Here is a 19,948-nt window from a genome sequence, read left to right as displayed (position 1 = left end):
CAGCAGGTTATAGAAAAATTTTAGTAGTTACTCAAAAGTTCAGCACAGAGCTAACCATATAATCCCCAAATTCCTTTCCTACATGTTATACCCAAGAGAATGGGGGCATGACATGTTCATACAAAAATCTGTATGTGCATGTTCATAGCACCTTTGTTTATAATAGCCAAAAGGTGGGAACAATTCAAATGTCCATGTAAATCAGTAAACAAACTGTGTGCTCTACAATGAAATATTATCCATCCATAAAAAGAAATGAAGTAGGGATACATGCTTTAACATGAGGAATCTTAAAAATACTATGTCTGGTGAAAGAACCCAAAATTTTTAAAATTCATATAGGACAAAATTTCATTTATATGAAATGTCTGGAATAGGCAAGTCAACAGAGAGAGGAAATAGAGCAGTTGTTGATTGGAGGTAGCAGTGAGGGAGATGATGAAAATATTCTATAATTAGATAGTGATAATGATCATACAACCTTGTGACTGCATTAAAAAAATCCCTGATACATATACATTAAAAAACATTCTATTTATTACTTTTATTTTATGTGTATGAGTGTATTGCCTGCATGTATGTGAGTGCACCCATGTTGTGCAATGCCACGGAGGTCAGAAAAGGGCTTTGGATTCCCCTGAAACTGGAGTTAAGGATGGTTCATAGCCGCCATGTGGGTGCTGAGAATTGAACCTGGGTCCTCTGCAAGGGCAGTCAGTGCTCTTAACCGCTGAGCCATCTCTCCAGCCCCTGAACTATATATTATTTTTTTTCTTTGATTCTCTTGGAGTTTTTTTTTTAAATATTATTTTTTTATTATTTTGGAAAAAGCATATCATTACAGCTTTAACATACTCAATAACAGTTTCCAGAGCAAAGATACATCTCTTTCAAAAGTGGCTGTAAAATTATTATGTTCGCTGTTGAATTAATAGTTAATTCAAAACAAAGACCTCTAGATAGGCTGACTAGATTCACTAGATGAACTATATATTTTTAAATGAATAATTTTACAGCATGTGAATTATTCTCAGAATATGAAAAGGGAAATTTTGTGAGCCTACAAATCCAGAAGTTACTGTGCACTTGAGGAAACTACTATTTAATAGGTTAAAGCAGAAGTTAACTCTCACACAGTGTCAAACATTTCCCAAGGAAATCATTTCTGCTACAGTATATTCATGCATTCGTTCAATAGATAACCATGAGCACGTGTTATAAACAAGAATCAGGGCAGCTTCTGCTTAAACTTACCTGATGTTGCTTGAAGGCCTCAAGAAGTAAATCAATGTCAGTAAAGGTGAGAGGAAATTGCAGCCGAGGACCATCATAGGAGTCAGGGACATCTATCAACCCCATATATTCCTGTCTATCCTTGCTATCCCACAATGTGTTTTCAAAAATTCGAGTTACTATTGCTGAAAAGGGAAAGAGAAAGAGGCACAGTATGGGAATCAACATTCCAATACTTAAAATATCTTCATGAATACCTATCTAACGTATGATACTGTGCTAAATGTTATAAATACCGAGCTGCAACACATATAACCATGAAGAATAATTGATTCTGAGGCCAATAATCACTATCATCCCTTCCTGGAATCCTGTTTTGCCAAAGCAGTGAGTCATAAACAATGGGGAGGAGACCAGAAGCATAGTAAAAACAAGTCAGCCAAGGTATTTTGATGTTCTGAAGTTTAAGCTCTAATTTTTTGCCCACTCTTACATATCACATTTTTTTGGTCTTTTTGAGACAGGGTCTCCCTGTAGCCCCAGCTGTTCTGGAACTCACTATGTAGACCAGGCTGACCTTGAACTCACAGAGATACACCTGCCTCTGCCTCCCTCTACCTGCCTCTGCCTCTGCTAGGATTAAAGGCATGCACCACCATGCCCGGCAATTTTTTTTTTTTTTTTACAAGCAAGACTAATGCATTGTATTTGATTCAAACATCTGCTGCTATTTAGGATCTACAGAAAATTCAACTGCAACATTCGATTTTTCCCTTAAACAGTTCGCAGTACTTTATTTAGCTTTAATTGATTTGTTTCTCTTTGCGTAAGATGTTTCTAATGTGATTTTCTTTCTTTTTTTTCCCCCTTGGGAACAAAGCAGAAAAACTTAAATGACAAACCATAGGCAGAAATACCCAAAGGCCTTTCTCTCTCAGGCATTTCTGTATAGTAACAGGCTGCCTACAATGCCCATTTTAGTAGGTGCTGAGACGCATGGTCATTTCTTGCCAAATTGCCACGAAACAGTCCCAAACCAGAAATCCAGACAATTCAAGCAGAGAAAGATGAAAGAAGGATGTGGTTGCAAAATGGCCTCAATATTCTATCCCAGCCTCCATTTGTGCTTTTTAGAATGTGATTTTACAGCTATTTTCATCAACAGTCTACTTTCCCATCCTTTCAAGTTACACTGGGCTCATAACTTGTACTGTCCCGAAGAATGTGGTCCAAGTGATACCTATGAGCTTCAAGTTCAGGTCCCAAGAAGCCTTATACATTCCATGCTCTTTGTTTTGGAGCCCTGCCACTTCTACTAAGTCCAGGCTAGCCTACTAAAAGGCTAAGACCATGTGGAACAGAGCTGAATCATCCTGAGGATGTCCTAGATCCGCTAACAGCCAGCACACCCACAGACACATAAGTGAACTCCAGCCAAGACCCCAAACACGGCCAGAGCAGGTCTGTCAAGACCAGCAGAAGTGCTCAGCTAATTTGTAGACTTGCTAGGGAATCTTGTCTATTATATGTCACTAAGATATTATGACTAATTCACAGTATTATTGCAGTAAGAGATAACTGACCCAGAGGATGACACGCTCAACTCATTAACACTAATGTTATAAATGCCATCTTCAGAAGTTCTCTGCAGTTTCTATCTTTACAAGTACTTAAAGTGATCACCTATACAAGATACGATGTTAGCATATATAGACAGAATATATTTTTTCATTATCAATTATGATGGAAGATTACTAAATTTAAGAACTAAGCTAGAGCTGGGGGTGGTGGCATACACCTTTAATCCTGGCACTCTGGAGGTAAAGGCAGGCAGATCTCTGTGAGATCAAGGCCAGCCTAGTCTACAAATTGAGTTCCAGGCCAGCTGGGGCTGTAGGGAGACCCCGCCTCAAAAAAGACAAACAAACAAACACCACAAAAAAACTAATTTTGATGGGCTCGCTGGAATGATAGCTCAGTGGTTAAGAGCACATACTGCTCTTGCAAGGACCTGAGTTCAGGTCCCAGCACCCATATGGTGGGCTCACAACTGCATGCAAGTCCAGTTCCAGTGGCTCAGATGCCCTCTTCTGGACTGTGAGAATACCTGTACTCACACATGCACATTCACACATGCACATCCACAAAATGAAATAAATCTTAAAAAATAACTAAACTGCTGGGCATGGTAGCACATGCCTTTAATCCTAACATTCAGGAGGCAGAAGCAGGCAGATCTCTCTACATAGTGAGTTCCAGGCCAGCTGGGGCTACAGGGAGACCCTGTCTCAAAAAGACCAAAACAAAACAACAACAACAAAAAGAACTAAACTTGCAGCTGGAAAGATAGCTTAGCAGTTAAGAGCACTGGCAGACGACTCAAGTTCAATTCTCAGCACCCACATGAGGGCTAACAACTATCCGTAGCTCTAATCTCCAACTCCAAGGGGTCTGACACCCTCTTCTGACCTCCACTGGCATTGAATGACATGGATGCACTTACATCATGCAGGCAATACTCTCATACACATAAAATAAAATTTTTTTAAAAAGAACTAAATTGTAAAATTGCTCTAACCTAGGAAATAATATTTAATTGCATATTTTCCAAAAATCCTGTGCACCCCAAAATATTTTAGCAATCAGTGATGTTTTATGAAAAGTGGAATTTAAGATTAATAATATCTATATTCAATGTGGACCAGTAGAGGTTATTTTTCTCCTTTGGTTTCAGTTTGAGATTTAAAAATAACTTAATTATTTTATGTCAGAAACCAGAAATGCAGAGCATCTTGATAAACTTTATTTCTGATTCATTATGTAGGCAATGAAGCCTAAATATTTTACTTAGCTATCTTAATGATCATTCTACCCATTTCATTTGAGAAGCATTCTTGGAGATGAATTTTGCTGCAATGGAAAACTTTCTTTGTCCTGACTTGATATACTGAAATATCAAGCAACTCCTAGAAAAAAACAACCTCAAACAACTCACACCCACAAAAAGGCCCCAAGATTATGTCAATGCTGTTGTAATGAAATGCTTCTTCTAAGTATGTGGTTATTAAATAAATATTTTTTTAAAAGCCCCCAAGAATTCCCAGCATTTTCACTGCATCATCGAATAGAGTTGAAAAGATTTTCTTTTATAGACTCTAAGAAGTAAAGTGAATATGGAGCACATGTGGTCACAACTAAGGGATCTTGTTTTTTAGATGTAGGTATTTATGATCTGACTGTAGTATTCATGGAAGAGGCAGTATAACTTTTGAAACATGCCTGACTTTAAAACACAGATGCTTGTGAGAAAGAGGAAAAGCAGTTGAATATACAGATTTGCATATGCCAACGCATATGGAGAACCCCCTCTCACCAGCCCCTTTCCAAATCTTCAAAGGCTTAACAACCTTGGGAGTCACTTTCTGTTGCCTATGCCTTCAGTACGCTCTACTCTTCAGGCTCTGTAACACAATAAAACATGGCTGAAGACTACCCCTGGATCTCATATCTACCCACACTGATATTTCTTTTAAAAAAATATTTTATTTATTATTTTTTAACAAAGCATAGGGTAGGGGTTTATTTACAGAAGAGTGGGTGCCCTACTTGTGACTTGATCATACAACCTTGTGACTGCATTAAAAAATCCTTCAGTAAAACTACTCAATATGAAATATGAATCAAATCAAATCATTAACCTTCTGCTGGTTTTTAGCAACATAAAAATTATCTGTGGGGTCTCTCCCTTCCCTTGTGGGTCGTTGGCCACCAGTCCATGAGGACAAAGGGAGCAGAAGCGACGAACGGGGTCAGGACGGCCAGTGAGCACTGACGGAAGAAAGCCCTTCCGGGGAGGCAGGTTCAGCGATACAAACAGCTCCAGACTCAGTGAAACAGCTCCGTTTATTCAGTGGGGATTAGGGAAAATAATAGTGTGGGGGCAGTAGCCAAATCAGCTTATAGGTGCTCATAGTATGCTTTATTTACATGTGGCAGTAGGCTCCTATCATCTACTATCCGGCAATGCCTAATTCTCATATAGAAAAAACCTGGGGGTAGTTTTTACTCCAGGTAACTATGCCAAAGGTCATGTTTTAAATGAGGCCAAGCATCCGTGCTTGGTGGCACTTTCCAGGTAAGTCAGGCAGGAAGCTCCTGCTGAGAAAGGAGCCAACCTTAACAGCAGTGTTCTGCAACACTTTAAAAAAATATTTTATTTATTATTTTTAACAAAGCATAGGGTAGGGGTTTATTTACAGAAGAGTGGGTGCCCCACCTGTGACTTGATCATACAACCTTGTGACTGCATTAAAAAAAATCCTTCAGTAAAACTACTGAATATGAAATACAAATCAAATCAAATCATTAACCTTCTGCTGGTTTTTAGCAACATAAAAATTAGTAACAAAAATTCTCTTCCAATAGCTAATGTGTGTCATAAATGAAAATGAAGCTTTAACATTTCTAATGGATATACTGTCCTTGTAGGTTATAACAACTAATAATAATGTAATAAATATGAACAATATATAAAGATTTGTGCAACGTGCAGTTAGTTAACCCTTAGTTATTTGATTTATAGCTTTGTCAATATGAATTTAAACTAATTAAATATATTAAAATATTAACATAACCAAATCATACCTCTACAACTTGTTCTAAGAGAATAACTTTTAAAAACACCCCTATGCCTAATCTTTTCTTTCACCCAGACTCTAAATCTAGACAGATAAAAACTTAAATCCCATAATTTTTTCCAAAACATAGTATCTGCTTATACCACCCACATGTCACTTTGAAAACAAGCTCTATCTATTGTTTATAAATTATAAAATAATTTATAATTATTTTACTTTCAAGTTATGAATCTGAGTTGAAATCATTGGTGTCCACACAATAAATTCAATAGACACCAACAAAACATTTCATAAAATTCAACCAATACTTGATTTAAAAAAACAGAAAATATGGAACAGAAGGATACTTCCTTAACATAAGTTTTAAAAATAAATACGCAATAATGGTTGCCTTTAAATCTTCAGCAAACAAGGATGTCTGTTTTTGCTGTTTCTCTGTAATATAGTTCTGCTATCTCTAGCACAAAACTTAAAAATATAAGTATATATATGCACATATTCCCCAAAGAGCATACATGTAAAATATGTGGTCTGAGAGACATTTGGGCTGATCTGGGTGGTAGAAGAAAATTATAAACAACACTTGCCTCTTACTCCCTGAAGTTACTGTTTAAACCTATGGCAGTTTTTTCTCCCCCGCCCCCCGCCCAAGAAAGAGGCTGCTGTGAAATGCAGCCTAGAAACTTTTACATAGACTCTCTACTCTCCATTAAGTCCTATGAACCTGTTTTAGCTCTGAAAGTAGCAGAACAGGGATATAACTGTCATAACTAATTTTTACAAAAGAGGTAGTGAGATTGTAAGCACAAGTTCTGCTTCAGGACCCCTCTCACCTTCGGAGCCTAGGATGACTTGAGATAACTCTGCTCTTCATCATTAACTTGGTCTCGATATATTGGAATCTTAAATAACTTTCTGGCCATCAAAAGTACCTTGCTTAGAGACTGCAGCACTTCAGGTAAGCAGGCCTAGGTGGAGGTTGTCTGGAATCCTGCCACTAAAGAAGGTGTTAGAAATCAACCTACAAAGCCCATGCATGGCAGCAGATGCCTATATTTCCAGTGCTCAAGATGCTGAGTCATAAGGATTATGAGCCCAGGACCAGCCTGGGCTACACAGCAAGTTCAAAGTTAGCCTATATATATAGAAACCCTGTCTCTGGAGATGAAAAAGAGGAGAGAGGAGAGGTAGAGAGGAGAGGAGAAAGAGAGAGTAGGAGGGAGGAGGGAGGAAGGAAGAAGGGGAAAGGAGAATGCATATTCACCAAAAGGAATGTGCCCATGAATTCACTGAGCACCATGAGTTAAACTGTCAAAGTGAAAACACTTCAAGTGTCCATAAACAATAGACTGCATAAATTATAGTATATTCGTAAAATGGAATGCTATTCAACAATAAGAATAACTAAATTACAGTAACATGAATGAGCTCACTGATACAAGGTCGAGCAAAAGATGCTAGATTCAGGAGTATATTGCTGTATGCTTCTGTTTATGCACATAAGTTCCAAAACAAACAAAACTAATGTTATAGAAGTTCAAAAAATAATTCCATGGTAGAATGGGGGTTCAGTTGTAATAAGAAGGGTAGGAGTGGGAGCATCTATGGTTTGGGGGGGAAGGTATTTGGTTTTGAAGATAGGGTCTCATATATACCAGGCTGGTCTACAACTCTCTATGTAGCAAGTATGACCTTGAATTTCTGATTCTTCTACCTCTACTTCGAATGTTGGGATTATAAGCATTCATCACCATGCTCAGTTTATATAGTGCCCAGGGTCCCCTGCATGCTAGGCTAACACTCTACTAGGTGAGCTACATCCCTACTCATGTTTTATTTCTTGTTCTGACTGCCTGGTTCCTGGGTGTGTTTCTATAGAGAAAATGAGTTATATATAATTTGCATACTTTCCTGTCATGTACGTTATACTTCAGGAAAAAACATTGTTACCTTCTTTGATAAGAAACATTTTGTTATATTTTAAAATAATCTGCAAAGTGTTTTCAAAATGTAGATTTTGAGAACTGGAGTCTGAGTAAATATCTCTGAGTGGGAATCCAGCTATCTGTGGCTTGGAAACTCCATAAGTGACTCTGATGAATGAGGCTAGATTGAATTAGTAAGTCATTTTCAGAAAGAGTCCTGTTTTATTTCATCATTACTGTATTTCTTTCCCAAAACAAATTGCAGTTGCCAAAAATAAAGAAAATGGCAAAGTATCCACTCACACCCAGTTCCCATTCACCAGGTTCAGCTAGTTCACCATTCAGAAAGCTGCTGTGGCTCATGAAACACTTTGATTAGTTTTATGCACATACACCTTAGCTCAAACCATGCCAGTAAAATACCACTCATTTTGAGCCAGGGGCTCCTCCCAAGCCCATGTGACCCCTGAGGAACAGATCCTCCAACAACCTGAAAAATAAAAATAAATTGGTTTATTTGGGCCAACTCTATGGTCTTAAACACCCAAAAGGAAAGTATAACCAAAGATTAAAGTGATCAGTATATTTCTTTAGGAGTTTTTTTGATTTTGTTTCTAAGCAGAAAGTGCTGCTCAGATGTAAGACTTCAAATCTTAGTCTGCAATACTGTAGTGCCCACCTGTAGCTAAGGGAGACAATCAGCTATTGTTCTAAAATGATGGATAAATTTCTTTTCTTGAGAGTGATGGACACAGGATTTGTTTTTCAGGCATTTTGATAGCTGTTGGAGTAGCTAGAATCAGTGTCAGTTCCCTCTCAAAGGCTTCTAGATAGGGAGAGAAAAGAAATTTATCCAAGAAATCCCAATGGACTCTAATATGAACATTTGAAATTTGCCCTGTTCTGACTTTTTTCTAGTTCCCTGTCTAGAACTTGCAATGCTAACTACTCTTGCCTTTACTTCTTCTCCTTCACATCCCCTATTCACCAGTTGAAGACTTTTTTTCTCTCTATAGATAAGAGTTATGAAATCTGGGAGCCTTTTAGACCCACTGAAGGGGTACCCCAGTTGTCTCACCCTGAGTCCCTGGTTCAGCATGGAAGAAGCTAGAGCGGTCTGCATCCCGATTACCTATCAGCAATTTGGCTAACCTCTTCAGAGGATGGTGTGATAAGAATAGGATGTAGGAATTGGCTAGGTGGTTAGGGTAAAAAGGACCTCAAAGAAAGTAGCCAGTCTCTTGGATAAAAGTCAAAATGTCAAAATGCAACATGCTATGTTCCAAAGGCCAAAATTGTCAAAAGTATTTGGGAGTTCTTATCTAATCCCTAAAAGGATCTTCAGAGGGGGGAATGTTAGAGTAGCAAAAAGCCCCATTAAGAAAGAAAGAAAGAAAGAAAGAAAGAAAGAAAGAAAGAAAGAAAGAAAGAAAGAAAGAAAGAAAGAAAGAGAGAGAGAGAGAAAGAAAGAAAGAGAAGTAGTCAGAAAAAAAACGATGGGGAGATATGGGAGGTGCTGGAGGGGAGGGAGTGACATGGATTTGATCAAAACACCTTATATGCATGTATGAAATTCTCAATAAAGTTTTTTTAAGTTAAAAAAAACCACTCCTTTCACCACTTTAAGAGTATTTATGGGCCAGTGAGATGGCTCAGTGGGTAAAAGTGCCTTCAACCAAGGCTGAAGATCTGAGTTCAATTCCCAGAACTCACAAGATGGAAGGAGAAACAAAACTCCTGTAAATAAGTGTTGACATGAACCTCAGCACACAATCATGCATGTCATGCATGCACACACACACACACACAAATCACAATAACAAATATAATAAAAATTTTAAAAGAGTATTGACTAGATTACTTAAAGACGCTATAGAGGGTTGAGGAGCTGGCTCAGTGGATAAGGGCACTTGCTGTGCAAGCATGAGGACCCGAGTTTAGGTCCTAAGCACCTACATAAAAAGCCAGGTATGGCTGCACCTGCCTGTGACACCACTGCTGGTGAGGGGCAAAGACAGGAGGCTTGTTGGGACTTGCTGGCCACGCAGCTTAGCTGAAAAATGGTGAACTCCATGTTCAGTGAGAGACCCTGTCTCAAGGAATAATGTGGAGAATGATAGTGCAGGACATGTGAAATCCTCCTCTAGCCTCTGCACACACACACACACACACACACACACACACACACAGTTGCTCCTAAATATTTTTAGGTCTGGAATCTACTTTGGAGATAATAGGCAAACGTTAATTTGCATGAGAAATACATGCCTTATAAATAATTACAATTTAAAAACCATAGTTGAACCATTCTTACATAATTACATAGATGATAGACAAATCAATGATATAGATAGGCAGATTATAGGTAGGTAGTGTCATACTCCAGTTTAAGCTATTATAACATGCTGGATAATTTATAGCACACAGAAGTTTATGGATGGTTCTAGTTATTTTCCAATCTTTTTAGATTCTGGTCCAGAAAAAAAAAAGAAAATAAAAATCACCCACTGTCTCCACCAAAAAAAAAGTCTGCCAAAGGATTCTAGAGTCCAGAAAGTCCAGATCAAGGGGAAATGTCTGGTGAGGAAGTTCTTGCTATAAGTTGTAACATGACTGAAAATATCATATGATGATGGTTAGAACCCTACTTCATGAGGACACCACTCCCAAAATAATTAATCCATTTATGAGGGTAGGGTCTCTTATAACCTAAACACCTCTTAAAGGCTCCACCTTTCAACACTGTTGAATGAACTTTGGGGAAATATTCAAACCATAGTAGATAGACATACAGACAGACAGGAGGGAAAGGGAAAGAAGAGATTTAATCTACCAATTTCACATAGACCTACTGGCATGAAATACCTAAAATACTGAAAATTTATCAACATAAAAGTTTTGTGGGTAAAAAGTAAGATCCTCTTTATGAAGCTACTATTGTGCATCAGCAGGTTGTTGTCCAAGACAAAGCACTCAGCAAATGATTACTGAATGGAATCTAATTATTTAAGTGAAAAAATTAAGTGTCGATATAGCAAATAACACCTGGAAAGAACAGAAATAAGAAAGGCGGACATTTTTTAAATCTCAGATCATTTAACTTTTAATTTGCTTTTATTTTTTGACACAGGGCCTCACTATATAGTCCCAGCTGGCCTAGAACTGGCTATGTAAACCAGGCTCGTCTTGAACTCACAAAGATCTAAACACTACACTTTGGGATTGGAGCGATGGCTCAGTGGTTAAGAGTCCATACTGAAAAAAAAAAGTGCATACTGCACTTGCAGAAATCAGAGCTAGTTCACATTCAGCAGCTCCCAATTGCCTGCAACTCCATCTCCAAGGGATCTAACCTCCTCTTTCTGCCCTCTGTGGGCATGTGCACAAACCCACAGAGAGACAGACAGACAGACAGACAGACAGACAGACAGAAACACACACACACACACACACAGACACACACAATTTAAAAATTAAAATAAAATCTTAAAAAATTAAACTTTTGCTTACCCGAATCTTCCTTATGTGACTTTGTATAGTTTTCTAACATGAAGGAAAAGAAGTTGGACAGCTGAAAAAGATTTTTTTATAAAAAGATATAAACCAATTAATGAACACAAAACATCTACTGCAGCAAATATCAGAGTTCTATGCAAGTCCCTTATTCTTTTGGTGTACCCATCTTCCTGCTGCTACAAGTGCCAAGGGTCACACCTATCCCTGTCCTCACAAGTGGTCAGTGCCACACTGAGCTATGCAGGTTATTATATATACATGTCCCTCCTGGGAAGCTGCCCATACACAACTGACTGGAGCAAGAATGTACCAACCCAGCCCCACCTCCTTGCCATGAGTAGGACAAACTAGGATGCACTTCACACTTGAGTGCTTCTGATGGGTTCAGGCTAAAGCTAGACTTTTCCAGAAATCAGTTTTTCCTGGCTTCTTCACTTATCCTATCTTGCTCTCTTCACATCCATAAAGGTTTTTCCTGAGAATCCTGAGAATACTCCCCCATCTCAGTAAGTCACTTAGAACAGAATCCCTGTCTCTGACTTTGCTATAAAGAGTACACTCTGAGGCAACTATTTTATTCTCTCTCTCTCTGTCTCTCTCTCTGTCTCTCTCTGTCTCTCTCTCTCTGTCTCTCTCTCTCTCTCAACTAAATACTGCTTGAATGACAGTCGATGTTGTGAGCTCCTAATCAGGACAAAGGGACGTGTGATTGAATGTCCTGTATTATTTTAACAGCTGCCAAGAAGAGATCCACTAAAATTTAATCTTTATGAAATTTGTTTAATTATTTTTAAAGACCATAATCTGGAACTTAAATATGTTTGTTTAAAACTACCAACAAGGGACTGGAGAGATAGATCAGCAGTCAAGAGCACTGACTGCTCTAGCAGAAGACCAAAGTTCAGTTACTAGCACTCACATGGTGGCTAAAAACCACCCATAATTCCAGTTCCAGGGGCTCCAATGGCCTCTTCTGGCCTCTATGGTTATGGCATGTATGGGTGCACTTATACACACATGGCGAAACATTCACACACATAAAATAAAAATAAATATTTTTTTCTTTTTTCCACCTTTTTAAATTGAGATTTTTTAATTTCATACATTTCCCACTCAAATCCAGACCCCCTCCCCCACCCATGCCTCCCCTTATCCCCCCCACCAAAACCCTATGCACTCTGCTGTACATGCTGAGTCCTATTTGTTCAGCTGTTTGTACCCAAATGTCCTTCAGTGTAAATGCGTCCACTGGAGTCTAGTCAATCCATCCAGTGGTCATATGCAAGTCATATTCTCCCTCACCCAGCAGCAATCAGTCTCAAATAGTTCTTAATCTAATGCTATAAATAATACCAGAGGAAAATGAGAAGAGTCTCTTAGAAGTAACCTCTATACCCAGTTTGCTATATATCTTTTTCCAGAGTTTTTGTTATATGCTTAATTTTCTTTCATGTAGATAGGATAAATTCTATGTATTACTCTATGAGTTGATTTTTTCATTAATAACTATAGTGCAGATCTTTCTAAGATCATTTCATGGTTTAAAAAAATAATTTTTCATTTGGTAGGATAAAGCTGAGATCTCAGCAGACCACCAGACTGCCTGTTCCGGTGTCCCTCTGGCATAGGGGCTGAGAACTCAGGGGACCCACCTGAAAGCACCTAGATCCTGCCCCCACATGGTGTTCCCACTAGTAGGGTCCAAACCTGAGAAGGAAGCCTTGGGTCTACCTGACTGGAACCTGACTTGGGCTTCTGTAGGAGAGCCTGAGTAGCTGATCTGAAGCCATCAGTTCCCTCCAAAATAAAACCTGAGAGAACCTGAAACCTGGACCAACCAGCTTTACATAACCAATAAGAAAAGGACCAAGACACACAAGTAATACAAACAGAAGCAAACTTCTACTTAATTTTCATATCAGAATTGCAACAACAAAAGAAATTCACATGCCAAAATCACAACGAAAGAATAATAAAATGGAAAGCCAATACTATATCCCCACCAAACTCTGCCAGTCCTGGAGAAGAGTTCTACAAGGAGAACCCCCTAGAGATAACCCAAGATACAGAATTTAAAAGAACAATCATAAACATGATTAAGGAATTCAATGAATTTAAAGAACACACAAAAAAATCAAAGAACTAAAAGAAGACAGGGATAAACTTCTAAATGAATTCACAAAAGAGAAACATTGAAGAAAAATCAGGCAGAAATGAAGAAAGAAGTGAAAAATTTAATAAGTCAACTTGAAACAATGGGAAAGCCTCACCACTAGAATGAATGAAATATAAAAAAGAAAATGAACACTGGAGGATAAAGTTGAATAATTGGACCACTCAAGCAAAGATTATGGAAAAAATTTTAAAAACACAGGAATGGAATATGCAAGAGATGTGGGACACCATGAAAAGACCAAATCTAGGTATCATAGGAATAGAAGAAGGAGAAGAATTTCAGGTTAATGGTATTGTCCCGATTTTAAAAAGGATTGTAGAAGAGAATTTCCCAAAATTAAAGAAACATATCCCCATACAAATACAAGAAGCACTTAGAACACCAAATAGACAGGATCAGAAAAGAAACTCCCCATGACATATAGTAAAAACACTAAAAGTCCAGAACAAAGAGAGAATACTGAAAGCAGCAAAAGAAAAACAAGTCACATATAAAGGAAAGCCCATCAGAATTACAGCTGACTTATCAACACAAACTATGAAAGCCAGAAGAGCCTGGACCAAGGTATTTCCAGTTTTAAACAATAATAGATTACAGCCCAGAATACTCTACCAAGCAAAAATGTCTACTACAATTGAGGGGGAAAGAAAAATCTTCCAAGACACAAATATCCTTAAAGAATACATGTCCATGAAACCAGTCCTTCAAAGAATATTTGAAGCAATACAGAGAGCAGAGAGAGAAAGAACTATACCCCAGGGGCAATGAAAGAATATAAATAAAGGTATAAATGAGTAAACACAAAATTAGACAAAGAATGCAAACACCAATCAAAATGATGGCAACCAATACACACCTTTCAATAATAACCTTAAATATCAATGGACTGAACTCCCCAGTCAAAAGACACAGACTAAGTGAATGGATTAAGAAACAAAATCCATCTCTTTACTGTCTGCAAGAAACCCATCTCACCTTCAAGGACAAGCACTACCTTACGGTAAAAGGATGGAAAAGAATATTCCAATCAAATGGCACAAGCAGGGGTTGCAATTCCAATATCTGACAAAATAGACTTCAAAGTAACACTAATCAGAAGAGATAAGGAGGGTCACTTCATTCTGATCAAAGGAACAATTAACCAAGAAGATATTATAACCGTTAACATATATGCATCAAACTCTGGTGCACACAAATTCATAAAAACAACACTACAGGACTTTAAGACACAGATTAACCCCAACTCAGTAATAGTAGGAGACTTCAAAACCCCACTGTCTCCATTAGATAGGTCAATGGGACAAAAAATAAACAGAGAGATGTCTGAATTAAATGATACCATACATCAAATGGAACTAACAGACATCTTTTGAATATTCCACCCCACGGACCTTTTTCAAAAATTGACCATGTACTGGGGCACAAAGCAAAGCTCAACAAACACAAGAATGCTGAAATATTGAAAAAATATTGAAATATTGAAAAATATTAAAATATTGAAAAATATTGAAATATTGAAAAATATTGAGTGGGTCAAAGGAGAAATTAAGAAAGAAATGAAAGAAATCTTGGAATTCAATGAAATGACAATACAACACAACAAAACCTCTGGGATACTTTAAAAGCAGTTATAAGAGGGAAGTTTACAGCGCTGTGCCTACATTAAAAAATTAGAAAGACCCCAAATAAATGACCTAACTTTGCAACTCAAGATGCTGGTAAGGCAAGAACAAATGAAACCCAAACCCAGCAGAAGACAAGAAATAACAAAAATCAAAGCAGAAATCAATAAAATAGAAACAAAGAAAACAATACAAAGAATCAATGAATCTAAGAGCTGGTTGTTTGAAAACTAAACAAGATAGACAGATTTGTAGCCCAGTTAACCAAAAGAAAGAGCAAATCCAATCAACAAAATCAGAGTTTCATGAAAGGGGAAACATCACAACAGACACCCAAAAGATTCAGACCATTATAAGGGAATATTTAAAAAACCTATATGCCAGTAAATTTGAAAATCTAAAGAAATGGATGGATATCTAAAATCATGGGAACCACCAAAGTTAAACCAAGAAGCAATCAACAGTTTAAACAAACCCATAATATATAAGGAAATCAAAACAGTAATACAAAGCCTCTGGACTAAAAAATCCCAGGCCCAGATGGATCACAGCAGAATTCTAACAGACATTTAAATATCTCCAACCAATACTACTTAAATTATTCAAAATGATAGAAACAGATGGAGAACTCCCAAATTCTTTCTATGAAGCTACCATCACTCTAATACCCAAAACAGGCACAACCAAAAAAGAAAACTATAGACACATATCCTTATAAACATAGATGCAAAAATTCTCAACAAAATACTTGCAAACTGCATACATCAAAAAAGATCATTCACCATGATCAAGTAGGCTTTATTCAAGAGATGCAATGATGGTTCAATATACGCAAGTCAATAAATGTCATTAATCATATAAATGGACTCAGAGACAAAAACCATATCATCATCTCAATAGATGTAGAAAATGCTTTTGACAAAATTCAACATGCATTCATGATAAAAGTTCTAAAGGAAATTGGAATGATGTGAATATATCTCAACATAATTAAAGCTATGTACTATAGCCCACAGGGAACATCATTCTAAATGGAGAAAAATTGGAAGCATTCCCATTAAAATCGGGAACCAGACAAAGATGTCCACTATCTCCATTCCCTTTCAGCATAGTGCTTGAACTCTTGCTAGAGCAATAAGACAGGAGAAGGAGTACTAATTGGAAAAGAAGAGGTCAAACTATCCTTTTTGTAGACAATATGATACTATACATAAGAGATCCTAAAAGTTTCACCAGAAAACTCCTAGAACTGATCAACACTTTCGGTATACTGGCAAATTATAAAATCAATCACAAAAATCAGTTGCCTTTCTATATACCAATAACAAGCAATTGGATAAAGAGTATAGGGAAATGCTCCCATTCACAATAACAGCAAAAAATTAAAACATCTTGGAATAAACCTGACCAAAGACACCAAAGATTTCTACAATGAAAAATTTTAATCGTTAAAGAGATTGAGGAAGACACCAGGAGATGGATGGAAGAATTAATATTATGAAAATGACCATCCTACCAAAAGCAATGTATAGATTCAGTACAATACCAATCAAATTCCCCATGACATACATCACAGAATTAGAAAAAACCATCCATAATTTTGTATGGAAGCACAAAAGACCCAGGATAGCCAAAGAAACCCTGAGCGCAAAGAGCAACACTGGGGGGGAATACTATACCAGATCTCAAAGTATACTACAGAGATATAGTCATAAAAAAGTGTGGTATTGGCACAAAAATAGACATATTGATCAGTGGAACATCATTGAAGACTCAAATCCGAGGTACATGCAATTTCATCCGCCTGATATTTGACAAAGGTGCCAAGAACACACAATGGAGGAAAGACAGCATCTTAACAAATGCTGTTGGCAAAACTGAATCTCCACCTGTAGAAGAATGAAACTAGATCCTTATCTTTCACCTTGCACAAAAGTCAAATCCAAATGGATCAAAAACCTTAATTTGAAACTGGAAACCCTGAAACTATTAGAAAAAAATATTGGCAGTAACTTACAAGATTATAGGTGTAGGAAAATATTTTCTAAATCAGACAGAAATTGCTCAAGAATTAAGGTCAGCAATCAACAAGTGGGACCTCATTAAACTAAAAAGCTTTTGTACAGCAAAATAAACAATCCAAAAAGTGAAGAGAAAACCCACAGAGTGGGAAAAAATATCTTCACCAGTGACACATCTGACAGAGGTTTAACACCCAGAATATAGAAAGAACTCAAAAAACAAAGAATCAAGAAGCCAAATGACCCAGTTAAAATATGGGCTAAAGAGCTAAACAGAGAGTTCTCAAAGGAAGAAATAAAGATGGCTAAGAAACATCTTAAAAAGTGTTCAACATCATTAGTAATCAGTAAAATGCAAATTAAAACCACCCTAAGGTTTCACCTTACCCCAACTGGCTAGGATCAAGAGAACAAATGATACCAAATGCTGGTGAGGATGTGGAGAAAGGGGAACGCTCATTCACTGCTGGTGGGATTGCAAACTCGTGAAACCCCTATGGAAAACAGTGTGAAGAACTCTTAAAAAAACTAAAGATGAACCACCATATGACCCAGTTATACAACTCCTTAGCATATTTCCAAAGGACTCACCCTATTGTAGAGACACTTGTACAACCATGTTTGTTGCTGCTCTTTTCACAATAGCTAAGAGATGGAAGCAACCTAAGTGCCCCTCAACTGACGAGTGGTTAACAAAAATGTGGCATATTTACACAATGGAGTTCTATTCAGCAGTGAAGAAAGATGAAATAATGAAATCTGCAGGTAAATGGATGGATCTAGAAACCATTATACTAAGTGAAGTAACACAGACTCAGAAAAACAAAAGATGTATGTTCTTCCTCATTTGTGGATCCTAGCACCAAATTCTTTTACATTCCATGTTCTTTTGATAGGATGCTGCTGTACAGCAGTGTCTTTGTGAAATAATTACCATCATCTCGACTTCAGCTGTGCCTGCTTGCTAAATATCATCACCATTGGGCTTGTTGATGGTTGTGCTCCTTTGTTAAAGGAGGGGCAAGCAGGGTCAGAGGACCCTCACCAGAGTATCCAGCCACTCTTCCCAGCCATGTAATTTGACCCTAATCACACATGGTCTCCTGGATTTGGGAAAAACTACTAAAGAATATAATCTGGGGAAGGCTAGGAAGCAAAGGCTTGATTCATGCTGGGTAAAGGCTTCCAGTGTGCAAAACCCCAGGTCATACATACACCTCAGCAACCCCTCAGTCATCTCTGTAAGAAAGCTCAGTAAATGCATTGGTTCCAGAAAAACTTTAATCAAACATTGGTTTGACACTAGAACCTTAAAATGGGATAAGCATTGCTTAGTATCCCCAGGAAAAGAATTCTCACAACAGATAGAAAATTTATTTGTTAATGTTCTTATGTCTCAAAATTATTTTAAAAAATTAAAACATGAAAGATGTTAAAAGGATATGCGAATAGAGATATTTTCCATATTAGACAGAAAAAATGAGAAAGCCTAAACAAGTGATGAGGGTCTGTGTAGGTTTGTTATGATATATAAAGGATGAGGCAAATATAATAGACACATAATCTTAAAATTTCAGTAACAAGAAGTAAAATGTTGAGAGAGAGAGAGAGAGAGAAACAAACCTGCATTTGGCTTTGCTCATCAGCATATTCAATGGACTGGAAGATGGCGAGGGCACCATGTTGTCTAGCCCTCAGTTGAGCTCTGTAATGTCGATACCAGTTTTGGATGACTAATGTGGCTTTCATTGCTGCAGACACACAGGATATGAAGGGCAGAGACAACAATTACAATACAGCTCTTAGGGAAGTAGGTACTTCAACAAAAACACCAATTAGCCCACCCAGATTCCTTGGTCCTAAGAATAGAAATACTATAAACAATGACATTGATTTTTATGCTTTTTATAAAATATCCTCAAGTCACAAACACTCAGAAAGTAATGATACCATAACCGTTAAGGGTAGGAGTTTTAGTATAATATTGCCTCAACTTGAATCCCAGCCCTGAAAATTTCTATATGTGTAACTTTGAGTTATTGAGACTCTCAAAACCTCAGTTTCTTCAACTGTAATAGGTTTACAGCCAGCACACACGTCTACCATGGCTAAAAATATTCTGTTCTCCACTATAAGCCCCAAAGTGACTTCCTCAGAGTTCATAAAGAAGACATATGGGTATGCAATTGCTTCCTTGTGGCAGTAGGGAGCTTCACACAAATGCAGCCTGTCTGTCTGTCACTAAGAAAGGGAGTGTGGACCTAGAGTGGGCACATACCATGGAGTATCACTATTGGAAGCCGTGTTTTAAATAAACCCATGGCAATATGGATATGTCTTAAAAACACAGTGCTCCCACTAGAACAGTTATTCTTTAAAAAATATAGACAGGATGAAATACAACACAGCACCATTTTACAACAATTAAAAGTATACACAACATGACAGGCATGGTGGTACATGCCTTTAGTTCCAACACTCAGGGGGCAGAGGCAGGTAGGTATCTGTGAGTTACAGGCCAGCCTAAGTTATATACTGAGACCCTGTCAAATAAAACAAAATTTCAAAAAGGGCTGGAGAGATGGCTCATCAGTGAAGAGCACTGGCTGTTCTTCCAGACCCAGGTTCAGTTCCCAGCACCCACATGGCAGGCTCACACACATCCTTAATTCTAGTTCCAGGGGATCCAATACTCTGTTCTGGCCTCTGTGGGCACTAGGCATGCATAGGCATGCATGTGGTACATTTATATAATTGTAGGCAAAACACTCATACACATAAAATAAAAAATTAAATCTTTTAAAAACAAGTCTATGTA

At 37.6% G+C, this 19,948-nt stretch overlaps 1 protein-coding gene across 1 annotated transcript in view; it reads right to left on the bottom strand.

Moving 5' to 3' along the window:
• The window catches only part of Ppef1 (protein phosphatase with EF-hand domain 1), a 125,387-nt gene that overhangs the window by 72,091 nt on the left and 33,348 nt on the right, over positions 1-19,948 (bottom strand). The window contains exons 2-4 of the mRNA XM_008835731.2: positions 18,754-18,881; positions 11,306-11,366; positions 1,255-1,418 (exon numbers count right to left, since the gene is read on the bottom strand). Coding sequence (XP_008833953.1) covers positions 1,255-1,418; positions 11,306-11,366; positions 18,754-18,881 — 353 coding nt within the window. The remainder of the gene's footprint in view (positions 1-1,254; positions 1,419-11,305; positions 11,367-18,753; positions 18,882-19,948) is intronic.

The sequence above is a fragment of the Nannospalax galili genome, unplaced genomic scaffold (genome assembly GCF_000622305.1).
Source record: "Nannospalax galili isolate Female #2095 unplaced genomic scaffold, S.galili_v1.0 scaffold217, whole genome shotgun sequence".
Classification (NCBI taxonomy): Eukaryota; Metazoa; Chordata; class Mammalia; order Rodentia; family Spalacidae; genus Nannospalax; species Nannospalax galili.
The sequence above is the reverse complement of the archived record's forward strand: the minus strand, read 5'-3'. Positions and strand labels throughout refer to the sequence as shown.